At 33.2% G+C, this 20,068-nt stretch overlaps 2 protein-coding genes across 4 annotated transcripts; both read right to left on the bottom strand.

Moving 5' to 3' along the window:
- Positions 1-278: 278 nt before the first annotated feature.
- On the bottom strand, positions 279-2,422 carry LOC102622272 (uncharacterized). 2 transcript variants are annotated; one of them, XM_006478340.4, is made up of 2 exons: positions 2,197-2,422; positions 279-892 (listed from the first exon to the last, which is right to left on the bottom strand). In XM_006478340.4, exon 2 carries the CDS (start codon positions 807-809, stop codon positions 540-542), a length of 270 nt encoding a protein of 89 aa, XP_006478403.2. In that variant the 5' UTR covers positions 810-892; positions 2,197-2,422; the 3' UTR covers positions 279-539. The 2 variants fall into 2 exon arrangements, with proteins under 2 accessions (XP_006478403.2, XP_052291714.1); XM_052435754.1 differs by lacking the exon at positions 2,197-2,422 and adding an exon at positions 1,947-2,175.
- A 1,644-nt stretch (positions 2,423-4,066) lies between these two features.
- LOC102621489 (phospholipase SGR2) lies at positions 4,067-18,544 on the bottom strand. 2 transcript variants are annotated; one of them, XM_006478337.4, is made up of 21 exons: positions 18,153-18,544; positions 17,930-18,030; positions 16,934-17,122; positions 15,963-16,118; positions 15,384-15,455; positions 15,132-15,284; positions 14,823-14,873; positions 13,164-13,334; positions 12,257-12,406; positions 11,466-11,531; positions 10,812-11,357; positions 10,559-10,622; positions 10,328-10,449; positions 9,997-10,069; positions 9,271-9,373; positions 8,226-8,319; positions 8,056-8,118; positions 7,489-7,537; positions 7,060-7,163; positions 5,486-5,532; positions 4,067-4,700 (listed from the first exon to the last, which is right to left on the bottom strand). In XM_006478337.4, the coding sequence occupies exons 1-21, from the start codon at positions 18,331-18,333 to the stop codon at positions 4,460-4,462; spliced, it is 2,796 nt and encodes a 931-aa protein (XP_006478400.2). In that variant the 5' UTR covers positions 18,334-18,544; the 3' UTR covers positions 4,067-4,459. The 2 variants fall into 2 exon arrangements, with proteins under 2 accessions (XP_006478400.2, XP_024954305.2); XM_025098537.2 differs by lacking the exon at positions 18,153-18,544 and having other exon boundaries at positions 16,934-17,204; positions 17,930-18,027.
- Positions 18,545-20,068: the final 1,524 nt, after the last annotated feature.

Here is a 20,068-nt window from a genome sequence, read left to right as displayed (position 1 = left end):
TTGTACCCCAATTTATATGACAGAGTGGCATGACCTTATAGAATCAAGTGATAATTAATTATTGAGTCTTATTATTTCTTATTCAAGTGATGAATTTATATTGGTGCCACGCAGATTGAGATACAAACTTTATGTCTCAAAATACTCATTCGTAAAACATGTGACTGTTGTTGGTTTAATTTACTTTGTTGATTAGTAAGAGATTAAAAGATGAAAATGGAGGAAAAGCTCACAAATATAAGAATAAGAGATCCATGATAAGGTCAAAGCAAAGGAACTATAGGAATAAGTGAACTATAGGAATATTTTGGTAATAAATATTATCCCCTTCATCTATAAAACAGAGGTACAATTCTGTTTAAGAACTTCTGTATGGAAATACAATTGTACTATTATAAAATACAATTGTTCTGTTATAAAATAAAATTGCCTCTTGTCTCCTCTCTCAAACTATATCGATTAAGTAAGGTGGTTCATATTTCTCCAAAAATGGATTCCAAAATGAATTAAGGAATTAATTGATATTGTTTCTTCAAACCTTAGGATTGTTTGGTCTGAGACAAACTTTCAGTATTCGGGCTTTGGAGCTGTTCAAGTTGTTTTTTACCCCGACGAAGTAAGTACTCAATATAGAGGAAATTTTTTCGATCTACTTGGTTGGAATTCTGGCGGAATTCAGCTGAAACAATTGATTCAATCTGACGTCGATCTTCTGCTGATTTGCAACGAGCTGCCCGAAGAAAACCTCTGTATAGACTAAGCACTTGCTTCTGCAGCCCCGAAAGCCTTGGCCCCCTGGAGGCTCCCATTGCATCTTCTTGTTTTAAGTTTGTGCTGAAAGACTTCTTTACAAAGGTAAATCCCAACAGAAAGTATTATGTTTCCTTGTACACTGGAGAAACACAAATATTAAGTTTTGTTAAGAATATAAAGATTGAAAAAAATCGAGAGTGAATAGAAGAGCAGGTTTAGGATAATCGATGGGAAGTAGAATATTTATTTTATAGAGAATAAAAGTGACAAAGAAAAGATATAGAGAGAAATATTAACACATTTGCAAATTCAACCTTTAACAAAGGAAGCATATCTAAAGGATAAATACCAATGTTAAGTACATTAACAAACAAGGGAAAGGAGTCTATGTGGTGGCAAACCAAAATTGTATTAAAAAAGAGAGCCACATAGCCTTGTTTAACTTGTAAATTCAATATGTAACTACATTTATCACCAAAGTTGCCATTCGAGCTTGTTATATGCTTTTTCTCTTATACAAGAAACAAAAACTTAGTTAATGGAAAGAAATTGCACAAACGTCCAGACCGAAGTCCACTCAGTGTAGTCTGAAAATAGTTACAAACTAAAGAAACAACCACAAAGAGAACTCAACTAAGAGTAAATTTGTAATTGAAGTGCTTCTAGCTAAATAATACCCACTAATACTTGGAAGCTAATGTTCACCGCTATCAACTTAACATCTACTTGACGGCTAGTGATTTCATTCTACAATAACTACAGATTTCACAACACTTAAATCTAAACATACCCCAACTACCAAAACAGCAAACCATGATAAATGGAACAAAGACAACGTCTTAACCATTACAGCATAAACAACGAAAGATCAATCACGGCAGTGAGCAAATTGACCAAAGCTCGCTATTTATCAAGCTATCACAGCATCAACCTGAGGGTATGTTTAGAACGGTCTTGTTTGCATCTGCCTAATTTTGAAAAACACGTTTACTTAGCAGATCGTGTCTGCTAATTACCCACCCAGTTATATGACAACTGCTGATTTCATTCCACAACAACTGAGAATCACCTCTACCCCAAACATCTCCTAAATCAAGTTAAAGGCTGTGAGTCAAGTTCTATACAGATTAAAAGCTTATAATGTGATCAGTAATCAAATGCCCACATGTATGAATCAACAATAATCCACTCACATAGGCCCGGTTCATCTTCTTCATTTGCTTTATTTCCATTGAGGACTTTCAACAAACACATGGCAATCATATAAAAAACAAATCAAATAACTTCTTTCCACTTATTTTTTGGATCTAACATCCAGCAATCAATAGAACGATTTAAATTAAACCCAGAAACTAGTTTGCTTCCTATCTTGTAAATAAAAAGTTATTCAAAGTTCAAAAAATTAATTTTAAAAAAAAGAAAAGAATGAGCTTAAACTTGTACCAGCAAAATGAGGAAACGAGAGTGGGTCGCCGGTGGATCCAGAATTAAATAGAGGAGAGTTTAGATATTATGTGTTTCTATCTGGGAATTTTGAGAGAAAATTAAATTATAAGTTTTTTAAGCACCGATGTGCGTTTTGATTTATGTATTTCAGAAGAAAAGGTAAAAAAAATTGATTTGTGATTTTTATAGTTGATTGATGTATTAGGAAAAGGAAAAAAAAAAGAAAAAGTTTGATTTATGATTTTTAGAGTTAATTTGAAGAACGACTTTCCGAAATGTAACGGTTTGGGTTTGCAATTAGGGATGGCAAAAATCCCCACGGGGACGGGTACCCTCGGAGATTTTCCCCATTCGGGGAGGGTATGGGGATAATTTCATACCCAATTTCTTATTCGGGGAGGGGACGGGGAAATTTTTTTACCCAATTTCTTATTCGGGGAGGGGACGGGGATGAGGTGGAATCCCCATCCCCTACCCATTTCCCCATTTTAATTTTTAATTTAATTTTAATTTTTTAAAATTACTAGTAAATAAATTATAAAATTTAAATTATAAAATTATAAATATTGGTAAAAATAAAAAATATCAAAATATTTATATTATTAAACTTTTAGGCCTAATTAGCTAATTAAAGTTCTAAATTTTTATTTAGGACATTAAAAAGACTGAGTAGATTCTATTAGCCAAATTTTTTTTTAATTTTGATATTCTTTAAATATTTTAAACTTAAATCTATTTTTTATTTAATTTTAGATGTTATAATTGCCCACAGCGAATCACAATTTTAATATCTAATCTAATCTAATCTAATATTTACTTTTGATTTGCTCCGATTTAACTATTGTGTTGTAAAGGGAATAGTCCACATTTATAAAGTGCCCACGCCACCATTGAAAAAGTTAATTTTGAATCTAAATTTGATTTTATTTGTAACAATTTTGTATTAGACTATTAATTTGTTCATGATAGTTTGTAAAATAAGTTTGTATCTCTTGTATGTTGCGTTACTTACTAATTTAATGTATGTGACTTTTGTAATAGATATTAATGTAAGATATATTTCGAACTTTACTTTTATTTGAATTTTTTATTTTAATATGATTAACTCAAAATCGAAAAAAAAATGTATTAGTTATTCGGGGATCGGGGACCCTCGGGGATCCCCTGTTATTATTCGGGGAGGGGATGGGGATTCTCTCAAGTAATTCTGACGGGGACGGGGAGGGGATGGGGACATACGTAAAATATCGGGGATGGGTACGGGGAGATAGGTCCCCTCCCCTCCCCTCCCCATTGCCATCCCTATTTGCAATGGAATTAAGCTATAACTGGAAAACCAACAAATAAATGGAGACTAAAAAATTGTGTGTTAAAAGAATATAAATTTAGTCTTTAATTAATGAACAATTTAATGCTAAAACTTACAAAAAAAATTAGTCTTTAATTAATGAACAATTTAATGCTAAAACATACAAAATTGAGATGCAAAAATTTGATGTAGTTTGCCTAAATTTTTTTTCTTTTTAAATTCTTATAAATTTATCTACCCATATAACAAGAAATCGATGAAACATTTAAATTTATCTTTAAAAAATCTACTTCCAAATATGTATTTAAAAATAATAATAAATAGATATAAATATACCCTTTGGAAAAACAAATGTTTTGATACCAATTGTAAGTATAACATATGAAATTACTTTATTAGTAATTTAGATTACGCGTGGTTAACATTATAAGTTACAATTAGACGGCAAGTGCTACATGACTGTATCCACACGATCTCAGACTTTCTTCATTTCTTCGTGAGAAAATCAACCGTTAATACTAACTGCAGCCTCAAGATAATATGTACGTTTCGGAGCACTTACAAGCACAACGTGTAATTATTAAGCATCAAAATAAGTACACAAATTTAGTTGCAACTGGCAACAAACCTTCGACCTTTCTGCCATAACTTGTATTCTATGTACACATTTTGAATTTCTAAAGCCTACACTTCTTTTCTGTACAGAATGAACATATCTATAGTACGAAAAGCTACTGTTTACAACAAGATGCTGCACAACTTACATCCACTCTTCGAAAATGTACCACTTTGACAACTCCGGCAATTTTCCAGCCGTGGGAAACCTATATGAACCTGAACGTGCCATGACATGGTTACTAAAGATTAACTACAAAGGTTAAATCGTCGATATGATCCGCTACACTGGCAGTTACATTTGCTATACAACAACACAGGGAAAGCTGTTACTATTCAGCGCTTCTTTATGAACTTCTTTGCTCTTCTCGAGAAGCTTCTAACCACAGCTCTGTCAGAGAATGTCAGCGGTAGCTCTTCTTCGGCATATTCCCTTTGGTCGGACCAACCTGTGGAACCACTCTCACCCTTTGAGTTATCTCCGCCAGATTCCATTGGCGAATTCGGGTCTTCAGGTATGTCCCGATACAAGTGTTTCAGTATGAATAGGGCAGTATCTTCATCCCTCCAATAGTTTCTGCACAAAAACACTCAAATGATTAAAAGGAAATTTATACTTCCTAAAATTAAGCAACATTACATGCAAACAGCTATTATAATTAAGTGATGAGCAAAGAGCCTCACCCCTGAGCTAATGAGCTCACAGGAATAGGATGCATTTTTGAAGTTCATGTAAGACACGAGATCAAGTAACAGGAGCAGATGACACCCCTTCATTTAGTAGTTAACTAAAGTCCAAATAATATCATTATTTAAATTTAAGATAGAAGTCATTTGCGGATGCTTAAAGAAACCTTCCCAGACCACCCAGACCCATAAATAGAAATGCAAATTTACGTCCCATCTAGCTAGCAAGAGAAGCAAGAAAGATCCAGCTAGTTTAGCTGGTCAATTATCAAGTGTTAGTTATTGGACAAACAAGGGGGCAACGAAACAAATGTACTGTTCCATCAAGCAATGTTGCCTGCCACGAGGATTTATAGCACAAGGAATACATCTGCATTCGGAGAACTATATCACCCTGAGCAGTACGGATATAGATACATCTCTGTGGTACAGATATAACTTCAGAATTTCCTATGATCTCAAGCACAAAGGCTAATCTATTGAACATTTTTCAAAGGGATAATCAATATTTCTCATGTTTGAGCCTTAAAAATGCATGCCAAACTGCCTCAAGCGAACTAGCTTATCTCAGCTCGTTCAATAAAAAGCATGGAATAATAAAACATACGGTAGGAAGAAATGAAAAACAGACACAAGTATATACTTGATAATATTATCCTTTTCAAAAGCACTTACGTATGTGACCCAATGGCTTGCAAATATGGATGTTCAAATGTTTTATCCTGCATGATCGATACAAAAACGCAAGATTAGAAGACATTAACAGAATAAGTTGGCAGTATTATCTAAACTGATTAAAACTAAAATTACCCCATCCTACCACCAATAAAAGTAATTATAATTAATTAGGAAAGTTCTTCAAAATCGCAAACTAAAAAGGGTAAACTTCAATTCATCCCCCAGATAGAATGACAAACTTCAATTTACCCCCAAAAAGTGTGAAAACCTCAATTTACACCCCATTTTCATTCAGAAGATGAAAGCAAATGGGGGCTGCACAGCCTGCACTGATACATTTCTCTCGTCTTCTAATAGCAAATGCGGCTAAATTGCTGTTTTCACACTTTTGGGGACAAATTGAAGATTGTTATTCTAAGTAGGGGCATATTCAAGCTTATTGAACTAAAAAATATCAAATTAATAAGAAAATTACTAATACTGTGCCCAAGTCTTATTGTACATTGCTTTTTTGGCATCCACTTTGATGTAACACCTATTCAAACAAACCTGTATTGCAAACATATCCCCACACACTCATTTTCAGTCTAAGTTGCATGCAACAAAGTAATGTCCAGGAACCTCCTCTTTATCAACATTCAGATCCCTAAATGCCCACTTTTAGACCTCAAGGCATGCAATAGAGGATATGTAAAATTCCATAGCCTAGAATCTAACATTTTCAATCATTTCCAACAGTATTACATTATCCATCTTACTGCTTTGTATGGTTGATCTGTGTCAGATGATAATCCTTATCACCCTTTTACAACACCAAATATAGCTTATTAAAAAAAAAAAAAAAAAAACCAAATATAGGGATTTTCACTCTTGTTCAATTTGCTAGCTTTTGTTCAATTTGTTCAATTTGTTTAATTTGGCAGGAGGTTAATGTCCAATTAGCTAGCTCTTGTTCACCTAGGAGGTTTAATGTCCACATAGTACTTTTAAAGACTGCCAGTTGCGAGACTGACAGGCACAGGACTGTCAAGCAATAAGAGAACCTTATAGTAACAGCCTAGGATAAAGATACATGACATTCATCTATGGTTACAGACATAAGGCAAGCTAACTGTAAAACAATTTGATAAAAACCACATATATTAACAAATTAATATATCCTCTAAGCCTACACTAAAGGCAAAACATAAAATATAAAACATTAATCAAAGATAGCTTCCAGTGGAACACAGGGTAGAACTGAAGTTAGACGGATAGCAAAAGACCCACAGTCATGCCGTGCCCGATCTATCAACTTTCTCTGTTTTATGGGAGAAGTGGAGGGAAGACATTCCTAAACTAAGAAGGTAACATCATTCTAAAGAAAGAATAAGTAGGAAAGTTTTGCATAAAATTTATAAGGTAGCATGGTCATCACTGGCTGGATGAGAACACAGGCCAAGAATAATTCAAAATCAAATTATCAATAAAACATGGCATTTGAGTACACAAACACAATTGAAGCATATTTTTGTCAAGGACATGAAATAACAGTAAAGCATAAATAGTTGGCATCAAAATTCGGTACACACTTGAAGCATGTGATCTATCCGTCCTTCTTGACTTCCAGTTAGCCTCTCCATCATTATAGAACCATAGGACCTTTCTTCATTTTCTTGACCGTGCTCTTCTTCTTCTGCAATATAATACGGGACAGATCATTGATGTCATTAATAACATATAAATAGGGAAAACCAACTTAAATTAAGTGTATCTACTTTATTTGTTTCCTTTTCTTCTATGCTTTATATTTTCCTCCTTCAATGGGTCTTTTCCCTTTTTTGGGCTTTTTTTTTGGGTGGTGGTGGTGGGGGGGGGGGGGGGGGGGGTAGCTGCCAGTATACAGGAGAATGGGCTGTTCTCATGGAAGATATTGTTATTTTTATGCTTGAAAAAGAACAATATAAAGGGGTGGTTGAAAGAAAAAGCAATACAAACAATAAAGGAGAAGACCTATTTACCTTCTATACCATCTGCATTTCTTGATTGACAAGCAGTTAAAACTTTAACCTGTTTCAATGGCATAGAATTCAGAACCTCAATAGTTTCCAACAAATGATCAGAAAATGTTCAACAGCTAAAAAATGAATATGGCAGTTCCTCATGAACCAGAACAATTCAACTAATTTCCAACTGATACCCGGCAATTTTATATAATTACAAGTTTATGCATGTATAAAAAATATAGGCAAATGAATCAAATGTGTTAGAATTAAATCTCTACAGCTATGAACCAAAGAACTGGGGTTAAGTTTAGATTAGGACAAATATTTAGTTCAATATATACATATGGAGAAAATTCTCATTTTACATTCTATCCATCTCTCAGCTGTTTATCTTCTCTCTCCCTCCTCTTTTTCTCTTCCCTCTATATCTCTCCCCTTTCTCCTTATGTCCCACATTACAGCCTGAGCAATAGTGTAAAAGACAAGACAATACCAAAAAGCTGAAATACAAAGTTAAACAGCAAAACCTCATGCATAAATTAAGAAAGAAAGAAATATTAACTCAGGAAAGTCAAGACCCACCCTTACAGAATTGAAATGATTCGAAATTGCTTGAGAATGAGCAGCTAAATCTTCAGTAAATTCCTAAGCCACAGATATGAAGAAATTAAAAGTAAGAATATGGAAAAGAAGTTGCCACACAGAGACAGGGAATAGATTTAATTCATTCTACTAGTATTAAAGGGGCTTACCCGAAATCCAATATGCAACCTCTTCCCACCTTTGTGGTAAGGAATAAAAACTGGGCATTTGTCTAGGTATTCTTTACAAACAAGAGGTTCAATTCTGTAAATACATCCTGAATATAAGCTGAATTATCATATCAAAGACAATAAAGGAAAAGAAAAAGCATATAAAAGAGACACATTATCATAAGAATAGAACTCTCAGAATATCATCATCAATATATATATATATGTATATATGCTTGGAGTCAAAAGATATGATGTGGTGTGCTCTTTATCTCCTAGGCCAGTTTTTCTGGCATTTCATCAAACACTTCAAAATTGGCAAAGTCTGAAGCATTACTTTCCTTTTTCTCTTTTTTAAGGCTTTGGTCGAACAAGAAAGCAAATGAAAGGACAATGGGAAAGCATATAAAGAAAACATGACTCAAAAGGAAGGATGGAGAAGAAGAAGAATCCCAACAGATAAAAAAGAGAATGTGAGAGTTTGTAGAGAAAAGGAGCAGATAAGAGGAGGATGGAGCCAGAAATTAAGAGAAAGTAATGATAGAGGGACAAAGGAGAGAGCAAAGGAACATAATTCTTCCCAAATATTTTGAAATTTGTGTTTTCCCCACCCTTTCTAATACTGTAGTAAAGCTCTATAATAGACTTTGCAGTGCTTGAAAAACTAGAATAAAATCACTTTATGTACAAAGTCTACAAAACGGGAGAAAATATCTAGTACAAAGAAAGAATAACACTTCATATACAAATACCTTCCGAATATGGAAGAAAATGCCAAATACCAAATTCTTATAACATTTTTGGAGAAAACGTTTCTCAAAAAAAAAAAATTACACCAATCTTCAAATATAAACCTAATACGTTAAATATAAAAGCAGAATTAACTTATTGCAAATGTTGAAACCATGATATGATAGGCCCAACTGATTGCAACAGGATGCCTTTCCTTAGTGGGTGACACATTTTTGAATGAAAATTTATGCAACATATTCCAGAAAAAGTAAACAGAATGATAATAGAAATAAAAGAGATGTGTGAAATAAACCTATATGCTACAGGATCAAATGGGTGAAATATGTTGAACATTTGACGACAAGCTGGCATCTCTTCGTTTACATTTTCCTCTGCCCAATATTCTTGTCCTTTTCCTGGAAAGAGAGGAAAAAATAGCTCATAAAAATTGTACTTTAAGAGTTTGACATGGAGGCAAGTACTATAAAGAATTCCAAAGCAAGAAAAAGGAAACTACAATAAAGATAGACCTCTAGAGGATGATTCAAGCAAAACAATTATTAGAGTTTCCAAAGTACAATTAACTAACTAAACATCAAGACACACAAACTTATTTGATATATGAGAGCTTTCATGAAAACGACACAATTGACAATTGAAAACAATGCACAAAATCTAATGTCAGTTTAAATTTACACTGATAAAACAATATACGCATAATCATTTTAACTTCTTCAAAGAGCTATCCAAAACCATTCGAAGTTAAAATATGTTCATGTATTAATTAAAGTCCAAAGACCAAGATGTAAAAGAATTTTATCTCATGGCATTGCTCAAACATTTTTGTACTTCCTGAAATGAAAGAATTCCTTCAAGCATATGTCTGCAAGCAGATCCCCGTATGAGCTATTTTTTTATCGTTCATCAAAACTACCAAGCATATAAATATTAAGAATGCTGAAATTTTTCACTGAATGCCGTGTCCAACAGTAAGAATATCCAATAACCGATCTTGAAGCATTTGAAAAAGTATGATTACCTACTCCAATACGAATATTACGGAGTGCTAGGAAGACACCAAGAGGTGATCCAACAGCAAAGAATGTGTCAACCTGATGAGTAAACAAAACAAATTAAAAGATCCCTCAAATAACACAAACAATAGCTCATATGTACATAAAAAGCTCTGCAAAGATCCAATTTTCATTTCTTCTACCAAAATACAAAGATTTAAATTTGAAATCTACGAAATGAGGAAAAATTAAAAAAAAAGAAAGAAATTGCTGACTCCAGAAAAGCTCTTTAATAAAAGAAAAGGGTTAAAGGAAAAAGATACTCCACAAAGGAATGAGCGTGCTTTTGTCCCCAACCTTAAACTCAAGCTTTGTGTAATTAACATAAGGGGTATAACTCTTTGGTGCATCATCTAGCTTAGATGGCAGCTTGTCAGGTGATGGTTGCTCTGGGTTGTTAGGAAGAGCCTCATAATTTTCTGTTTATGCAACACATAAAAACTCCAAGATATCACACATAATCTCCTTCAATAGAAAACAACGAAAAAGTAGAATGTGAAGAACAGATATCAAGCCAATGCAACTCACCACTTAGGCCGTTACCATCACATTTGGACTCCAATTCCGCTATTCTTGATTTTAGGGAACCAATCTGAAACACAGAAAAACTCCATTTTAAGTCTTGTATTGGTAGAAACCAAAGGTTTATCAAAATACTTTTTGAGAAGAAACTATCCGATTTCAATACTCTTGTTAGCCCAAAGAAACCTGGCTTCAGGTAAACTTATAATAATACACAGAATTGAAAGAAAGGCGTGCCAAAAGCATTATAAATTTCCACCTCTTCAATGAGAAGATTAATTGTTTTATCCTTATCACTGGTATTTAAGCAATCTTCCTCTATCATCTTCTCCATGTCCTTGACACCAAAGTCCTTGTAGGTAGCTTCATTTAAGCCATCATTTTGTGCAAAAAAAGTGTCACTGGAACCATGAACCATTTCCTGAACATCATTGTCACCTATTCGCTCAGAGACCATAGCTGTTGCAGTAATATCACCTGAATCTGATATGACAGAACCCATAATTGGGGAAAGATCTTCAGAATTTCCCTCGTGCATTACTTGAGTTGATTGCACACTCATTGTGTCTTCATCAGCAGGATTCACCTTTTCCCTAGTATCATTCATCATAGTGGAGATATTATTCTCTAGATTGGTTGAAGAGTTGCATCTAGAAGGCTGATTGTTCATATCCGGAGAAGATTCTTCACTGCCGGCACGTTCCTTGTACAAACAATCCATTGGAAATGGAGAAGATAGATTCTCTTGATGGCATAGAATGTCATATGAGAGGACACTTCCCAAGGAATGACCATATATGGAAACCTATACAAATATTAGGATAAATTAAAGGATTACACAATGCAAATTGTCACTTTATTGTTCTAAATTAATTCTTAATTATTGTAAACTAATAAAGAGATATTTCCATACCTTTCCATCATAACCAGGATTCCGTTTTAGAAATTTCAGATATAACCGATTTAATTGATTTGAAACCTGGAGGAGAATTGCATATTTATCAGTTTAAACTTCAAACTAGATTTCAACTCCAACCTAGACATCTTGAATCCATAAACTTCTGACCCCTACAAAAAACAGTCACTTCCTTTCCAAAACATCAAGTCAATGTCATAGTAGATAGAAGGAAATTTCATTTATACTAAAAATAAATGAAAAAAAAAACTGAGACAGGATTTGCATGTAAGAAGATGAAATTGTTGCATGCTCAAGACATCTCCAGCAGAAAGATGTTTCCATCACCATCATCAACGTAGTGGAATTAAACTTAATAAATCCTTCCAAATTAAGGCTCCTATATCAGTACTTTATGAGTCCCTCAAACAATCCTCTCAACGACCATCAAAAATATGCTTTGGGCATGAGAAAAGTGACATTACTTTTTCTTTGATCCTCAAGAATTCAACTAATACACTTGTCCTTTTATGATCCAAGACTTTGAAAAGAAACGTCAAGGTAAACATGAACAGTTAACCAATGGGAACTAACAGAGTAAGTCAAATAGCTTGATAGCACATTTATCAAAGCCATCATATATGTCTAGACATCAGCAAGTTTGACCCTATAATTTTTCAGGTTTTTGCTCAGTGAAAGCAACATTGACATCTTACGAAGAATTGGTCCAGATAAAATTATCATCTGTAGTAATGAAAATGGAATATGAAAGAAGAGAGTAAGAAAATAGAGATAAGATAAAGCAGTACCGAATTGATAATATCCTGACAGTAAATGGGGCTCATGTAGTATAATACATCGTGAACAGTTGCACTCAGCATGACACGCAAACCGCGAACACCATCTAAAGTGATCTTTTCAACAGCAGTTTCACTGCTAAGCTTCAGACCTTTTCTCCACTGAAACAAAAATATAATGCTATGTCTGATGAGCATTTGGCACAATTTATTGAAAATAATAAGAATGCAGGATTGCTTTTGAACTATAAGAAACATGAGAACAACTTTGTAAACAGGATTGTATAGGTTTGTTTGTCCTTTTTTAGGGTAGTTGGGTATTCACTGTAAATCAATCTTTGATTGATTTTAGAAGATTTTTGTACACCTTTTGGTTCCACTCCTAGGTTTATTTGCTGATCTTGGAGACAACTGTTCTGTCTCTAACACTTTTTTTCTTCATTATTTCATTATCTTTTCAGTTTCTAATATAAAATTCTTTATTAAAAGGTAAAATTAAAATAACAGACCACCTATGAATTTGTACAAGTGAGAATTATCAACTAAGACCACAAATCTCAAATCAAAATAGGATTCTAATCACACAATACACTGTTTACCACAGTTAATGAACCAAGAACATGCACTAGCACACCAACAAGAGATAAAAGAGAACAGGAAATGATAGGAGAAAGAGACAGGATTCTTGTTGAACCCAACCAGAATAAGCTCTTAACAATTATGGTTATGACACAAACCCATCAAGACAACATGTCAACGCATCTACTCATTTCACATTTGCTTCAGATAAGCAGAGTCTAATTTCATCAAACATGATTCCTTTTCAGATTCCACACAGTATAGATGGGTTCCTGATACAATGAAACCAAACAGCATAGGAAAAGAAATCTGAATTGAAATAATAGGATTTTCCGTTCACCTGGCATGGGATAAAAAGAACTCTTTGAGTGCCACGTTGATGCAAAGTAAGGTGTCTTTCAGCAAGATGTACAGTTATATGGCGAAAGTTGCCGACATCATCAACCAGATTCGATTTCTCCAACCTTTGACCAATACCATGAACCATAAAGACTAGGTGTCTAACAGGAACCTACATCAATAGTACAAGATTACACCTATCCGTTTGAGAACACAACTGACAGTCTGGTAAGATACTGAAAAATGGTAATTGAATGAGAACATAGGGATGTAAATAAAGAACATTGCAAACCTGAAGATATGCACTATTATAAATATCTAATAAAAGAGCAGAAGAGCAGCAAAGCATCCAGATTTGTTATACATTCACTAGCAGACAATGAAAAGCAGTCATTTATTCAATTTAATAGCTTTAAAGCATTACGAGGAGAAAAAAAAATACACTACTAATAAAATATGTTGTGGAATATAACAATCAGAATCCCACATTTAATTCTAGTAGCTAAAATCCTAAGTTACCAAAAAAAAAAAAACCTCAACAACAAATGTTCTCACACACCGGTTTTGTAGAAGCAAAATTTCAAGAGCTTAGCAGGGAGAAACTGTAAAGTTCACAACATTGTGACCTCAAGAATCACTAAAATGAATACCAAAAAATATCTGAAAAAGTTTGTTTGTTTTTTCAACTTAATGAAAATTTTCAGTCATCAAGTCATTAAGTTATTAAGTCAATTTTCTAAGGTACTTAAATCTAAAAAGACTGAATGACATTAGGAAAAAATATTCTCTAAAAATAACCCTATCTACTTAATTATTTTCATCGTTACCTAAATAAAACTTATTAATTAGCATTATTATTCATATCCATAACTTATGCCATAACTTATGATAACTGATAATATAGTAATAGATTATTATTATTTTTATCCTTTTATATTATTTAAATTAGCGTTATTTAGAATATTAAAGGCATTCACTTGAACATGATTTATGTTGTGATAAAATACTATCATATTTGTGTTCCTTGAAATATTTATTATTTATTTAGCATTTAAAATTTGTAAGGGCAAAAATGTAGAAGTACTGGTTTTCAGACTCTTTAAGTTGAAAAGACAAACAAGTTTTCAGGTTAAAAAAAAAAACAAATGCCATCATACACAAGGAACAAAAGATAACTTCCCATTTGGCAAATCAGCAAGTTATGTGCAGATCTGTCAAGGACTTAAAAAATAATGGGTACCCAGAATTTCATTTAAAAAATAATGTTATCCGTCATAACATTAATCTTGGGTCACGTTTGCACTTCACTTAAAAATTCATATTTTCGGCACAAGTCCAATGACCTGAAAATTATAGTATCATGCAAATCCTTCATTATGTTGATCTACACAATTTTCCAGTGAGGATTAGAAGTTAGCTGGTTAGCTTCCCAATTCCCACCAGCTAGCAAAACATGGCAGTCAGCAAGTACCCAATTACTACTGCATAGCAAACAAGGAGACCAGCAAACATGAACAATACTTACATGTGTGTGTGTGTGTGTGTGTGTGTGTCACTCAACTGGTCTCCAAAACCCATATCTCTGTTGCCCAAATATTATAAAAATTATAAAATAAAATAAAATAAAAACAAAAAATCAAAGAAATATGGACGGTCTTACCTGTGAACAATAATCGTCCATTTCCTCCTCTTTCTGCTGACGTAATTCATCCTGGATTTGGTGCAATTGACATTACAGAGTACCAAGTGTGGAAGTTCCAAAAGATTATTTAATTACGCATCAATAACTCATAAAATCAAATTCCAGAGAAGGAAAAATTAGATCATGTCCTAAGAATAAGAATCTAATTTCAAATAAGAAATTAGATAATGTCCTAAAAGACAGAATCTAATTTCATATTCCATGAATACGGACATAACAAAGGCAGTGGAGGATTTATTCAATCACTAAAAGGAGAAGGACAAGAACCTTGCTTGGATTTGCTGAGATGGTTTGGGAATAACCACGCCTTAACTTAATTCCATTTCCACTGAAACTAATGATGCTAGAAAACCCAGATGCATCAACATTAAGCCAAGCCTCCCATGTATCATCTTCTCCAGTAAAAAGTGCATGAAGACCCTACATGGACAACCCAAGAGAAGTTAGTGCCCATGTTACCAATCCATATTAGGAATTGAGGGAACAGAAATCTCGCATTTCACAAGAAAATATATGTACTGGAGTAGAGCCTTGCAGGTCAACTCGAGCTGCAAAAAGTCCAGAAGGTTGAAATGTTCTGCGGTGCCAAACCTGGGACAAGTCCAGCATTCTTCAGTATTCTTCTTTTTTTTTTCAAGACAAAAAATAAGTAAGAATAACAATTAAAAATAAACTGCACACTTCTATTGTTGCATCCCAAAATTCTATTGGTTAAAGAAGATAATACAATAGAATTAAAATTTATATTGATTATACGGTTTCTTTGAAAATTTGCATAGATCTTTGTGTGATCTTTAGGGATTCTTCCCTCGTGGACTTCTTGTTCACTTCTTTGCACATCTATTTTTTGAAATATAAGCTTCTATGTTTTGCATTAAAACAAAAAAGTTTCTCTTAAAATTTAGGCACTTCTCATGCTGCGGGATATACATGAACCAATGAAATTTATAGCTTCTTCACAAGTTCAAGCACTTTTCATGTTGGGATATATTTATAAATACAGACTATCTGTATATGGGCAATGGAAACAATAAGATTAAACCCAACCTTATCAAATAACATATTATTCAGGTATTAAATATAACTATTGCAGCAAACCTGACTACGGTAAGCAATCTCTAACTGTTCAGCTACATCTTCACGAATTGGAAGCCAATCAAGGCCCCCCTTACGAGCAAACCAATGGCCTCTCAAAACACGCCGGTTGTCTCCATTCCAATAAACAGGGAAACAATGTCTCCTCACTAGATCTACCTGCAATCGAGGGCTTCATCTTTAAAGTATTCTCCAAGTTACAAAAAAACAAACAATGCTTTGAAATGAACAAAAGTACCCAGAATTTCAGTTAAAGATTAAGAATCTTGCAAGAGCAATTATAAATAATGTAAGGGTTGAAAAGAAAAGAAAAGAAACATTGAACCAGAATCCTCTTATTATTACTGTCTAATACCAAAAGTGTTAAAACATACAGAGTCCAGAACAACTGGAGGAGGAAGGAGGGGTGGGGGTGCTGGTGAATGCAAATGAGCCAAGTTCCAATCCAATGCAACACATTACGAAAGCAAAAGAAATTGTTATATGGTAGGTATATAATATGTTGTTTAGCTTATTTTCTTCGTTTTGAGGCTAAATTCAGACGTCACACATCCGCAGCTAAAGATGCTATTTAGCTTTCCTCTTAAAATTCATCTAATCAAGATTCACATGTGTTATCCATGTTTGGAATGGTTTTAGTAATTACAGTCTAAAGTCTGCTATAAGAATGAGTATTTTTCTTGGCAATAAAATCAAGTAAAATATGAGAGAAAGGTTCCGGAAGCCACTAGATAAACCAGAGGTAGACTCTATTAAAACAAGAATTTGAAGTTTTCAAAGATAACTCTAGCTCATTGCAAAAAAAGAATCCAGTGTTGACTGAACTTTCTCAAGGTAGACTGATCACTATGAGCAAGGATCCTCAATCTAACAAGATGAAAATATTTGAGTTCTAGATTTGTCTTCATAGTAAACACAGAATAAAAGTAAACAAACGGAAGAGCTAAAAACTTCACCAAGGGAAAGCAGGATACCTCATAGAGTCCTCCCTTTACAGGGACACCAACTCTTTCTTCTTCAACTTCATATAGCTCAGCTGATCGAACAGACTCTGTCAAAGAAGCTTGTACATCTGACTTCTTAATAGAACTAGCTCGTTCCCGTGGACCTTCACTACACTCTGCATACTCTTTCCACCAGTTAGAGAGAAGTTCTTCCTCTCTCTGTAACAAGTGTTCAACCATTTGCCTTACTAAAACACATCCATTGAGTTCTTCATATCATGGTTTAATGAACAAATAACACCTAACAAAAATTAATTGAAATTAAGACACTAATATTACATGGCCTCAATAGCTGCCTCGTAAGTCCTAACTATGCTCCTCAAGTAACTCAATGTAGTTTCAGAAACTCTCACATCAAACACAACACTTGAACATATACATTCTCTATTGAGGTAAGCAACACTGCCACCTAATGACATCTCATTAGTCACAGTTTCAACCAAATCCATGAAGTGCTACAGAATCACACCACATGCAGTGAGCAAAGTTGCTTTATGATACCTCGTAGATTGCAAAAGCCGTCAATTAACCCGACCGCACAACATGGCAGTGTCACTTGTCATAACATATGCAAAGTCATTGTAAATAATATAAGTTCCGTAATTCTATAACACCTCTTCAATATACTTTTAAGTTGGGATTAACCTGACTAAACCATGTGATAGTGTCACTCAGATTAACATAGAGCAAAGAAATTAACTATGCTTCACTCAAGCATCTCAAAACTAATTTCATAAAATCTCGCACTCAATTGTTGTGCTCAACACACTAATATGCATACTCTAGTAAGGTGAGCAACATTCTCAGACACAGTTTCAACTACACCAACAAAGTGTTCTGGGATCACCACACACACATTATGCATTGAGGATTTAACACAATATGCTGCATGGCAGTATCAGTAACCATAACATAACATGGGCAAAGTCAATGTACATTAGATAAGAAGGAAAAAAAAAAATTGACCTGCAAGAAAGAAGCCTCAATCGCAAGAGAATCTCTCATACCAAAACGAAAGTAATCACTCTTCCCAACTATCTCAGTACTAGGAACCGAAGCAGCAAGCTCTGTGAAAACACCAAAAATTCCCAATTATTTACTCTCACGCCACGTGTAATTAATCTAATTCAAACTAAAAACAAAAAAAGAGAAAAAAATTGAAGGAACTGAAAATGAAATTGGAACAGACCGTTGGGAAGCAAAGGGAACTTCGAGAAGTACCAACGAACGTCCCCGCCATCGGAAGGACTTCGCGTTTGCGCCAAGTACTTTTGGCGACCTTTACAATGCTCTATCTCATCTTCCAATCTCGCTATATTTGATGGCGTGTTCTTCAACAATTCCGCATTCGTCTCAGCCGAATCCTCCATTGTGTTTTTTTTTTTTATTTCGTTTTTGGTTTCAATTGAGCTTCAATTTGATAGAAAAAAAAAAAAAAGTGGTTACATAAGCAATTGTCGTGAGTGATTGGAATGGTAGGTTGAAAATGGAATATTTGAATTTCAGATGGAGGAATTAGAGAACAATCATCTTCCTCGGCAATGGCGGTTGCGTGCTTTTTCTTTTTCATTTTTATTTATTTGTTTATTTATTCAGCGGTAATTGGTATTGTTTATTTATTTAGTTTTAGTTGCATTTTATTTTTATTTTTTTGCTTTTTTCCTCTTTTTTTGAGGATCAATTTCATTTGAACCCATGAATTGTTTTTTAACATCAACTTATCCTAAAGAATTCTGAAATAGTCACGCAGCCGCCAGTTTGCGAATAATGCTTAATAGCAACCCAATCCCTTAGCCATCATTCGTCATTGCGTCTCTTTTTTTTAATATAGAGTGAAGTAGCGTTTGGGGCAGCTGCGCTGCCACCGCGTAGCTACCCCAAACGGGCTATGAATTTAGCATATTGTATTATAGGCTAATGCTAAGTTACATGCATGTACCTTACACCCCTCTCATATGAATAGTGAATGATGTGGGTCCACTCACTATTCATGTGAGAGGGTTGTAAGATACATGCATGTAACTTAGAGGGATCCTGTATTATATGATACTGAATTGGATCATTTTAATGTAAATATATTGTATTGTGCTATTTTGTTTTAAAACTATATTATAATAATGTGAAATAATATTTGGTGCTACATTATACTATATTTATTTTTTTATTAATTTAAATTATATATTTAGGAAATAATACTTGTTAGTGCTTAGAAAAGTACTAAATATAAAAGTGTTAAATTTAAAAAATTTAACTTTTTTTGTATAAATAATAAAAAAAATCATATTTGAAACCTGTGGCCTTATATTTTCTAGAGCATAACATTTATTTTTCACTTATTTTTCAAATATATAACTTGTGAAATAAAGATTGGAACAAATAATTTAATCAAATAATTTCTAAATAATATCACAACATAAATAAATAGTTAAAACCTACAAAATTAGTTCAAAAGTCATTTTAGGATAATAGAATAAAAGTTTATACATACCACAAGTTAATAAAAATAAAATAAAATAAAATAATACAATAGTTGTAACATATTCACTAACAAAAAAAAATGTGCTAAATAATCCAAATAAGAATTTTATAGTATATGTAACAATATTTTATATTATTATTTATATTACTATTAATTTTAAGTTGATATTATTGAAATTTATTCATATTTAAATATTTATTAATAGTTACATTAAATTATTATTTATGTACTTATTATTAGTTATATTAAATTGTTAAGTAATAATTTATAAATTTATATTAATAATTATACTCTAAAAGTAAAAGAAAATAAAAATTAGTAATATATACATTATATTGAATTAAAAAAGTTATATTTATTCATTATTATTACCAAAAAAAAATAATAATACAACAACTACTGCATTAGCTTAGCTCGACTGTTAGCACACCCGCTTGTTGCATTACAATTTCATTCCAAACAAAGGATAGTATTAGTTTAATGGGGAATAGTTTCCTAATGTCATGCAATACTATCTTCCAAACATGCCCATAAGAGATTTTACATCTTGATTTTATGGCACCCATATCTGACAAAATTAACAAAGCATGGGGTTAGAATGATTAATGTTGGAATGTTTGAGGATA

This window comes from Citrus sinensis, chromosome 3 (genome assembly GCF_022201045.2).
Source record: "Citrus sinensis cultivar Valencia sweet orange chromosome 3, DVS_A1.0, whole genome shotgun sequence".
NCBI lineage: Eukaryota > Viridiplantae > Streptophyta > Magnoliopsida > Sapindales > Rutaceae > Citrus > Citrus sinensis.
This window is presented reverse-complemented; position numbering and strand designations above follow the sequence as displayed.

Coding starts and splice junctions, on each gene's coding strand:
- LOC102622272 (XM_006478340.4), bottom strand. CDS start 809: ATGGGAGCCTCCAGGGGGCCAAGGCTTTCGGGGCTGCAGAAGCAAGTG.
- LOC102621489 (XM_006478337.4), bottom strand. CDS start 18,333: ATGGAGGATTCGGCTGAGACGAATGCGGAATTGTTGAAGAACACGCCA. Junction 10,623..10,811: donor TTAATCTTCTCATTGAAGAG/GTGGAAATTTAT, acceptor TCTGTGTTTCAG/ATTGGTTCCCTAAAATCAAG. Junction 7,538..8,055: donor ATCATTTCAATTCTGTAAGG/GTGGGTCTTGAC, acceptor CCATTGAAACAG/GTTAAAGTTTTAACTGCTTG.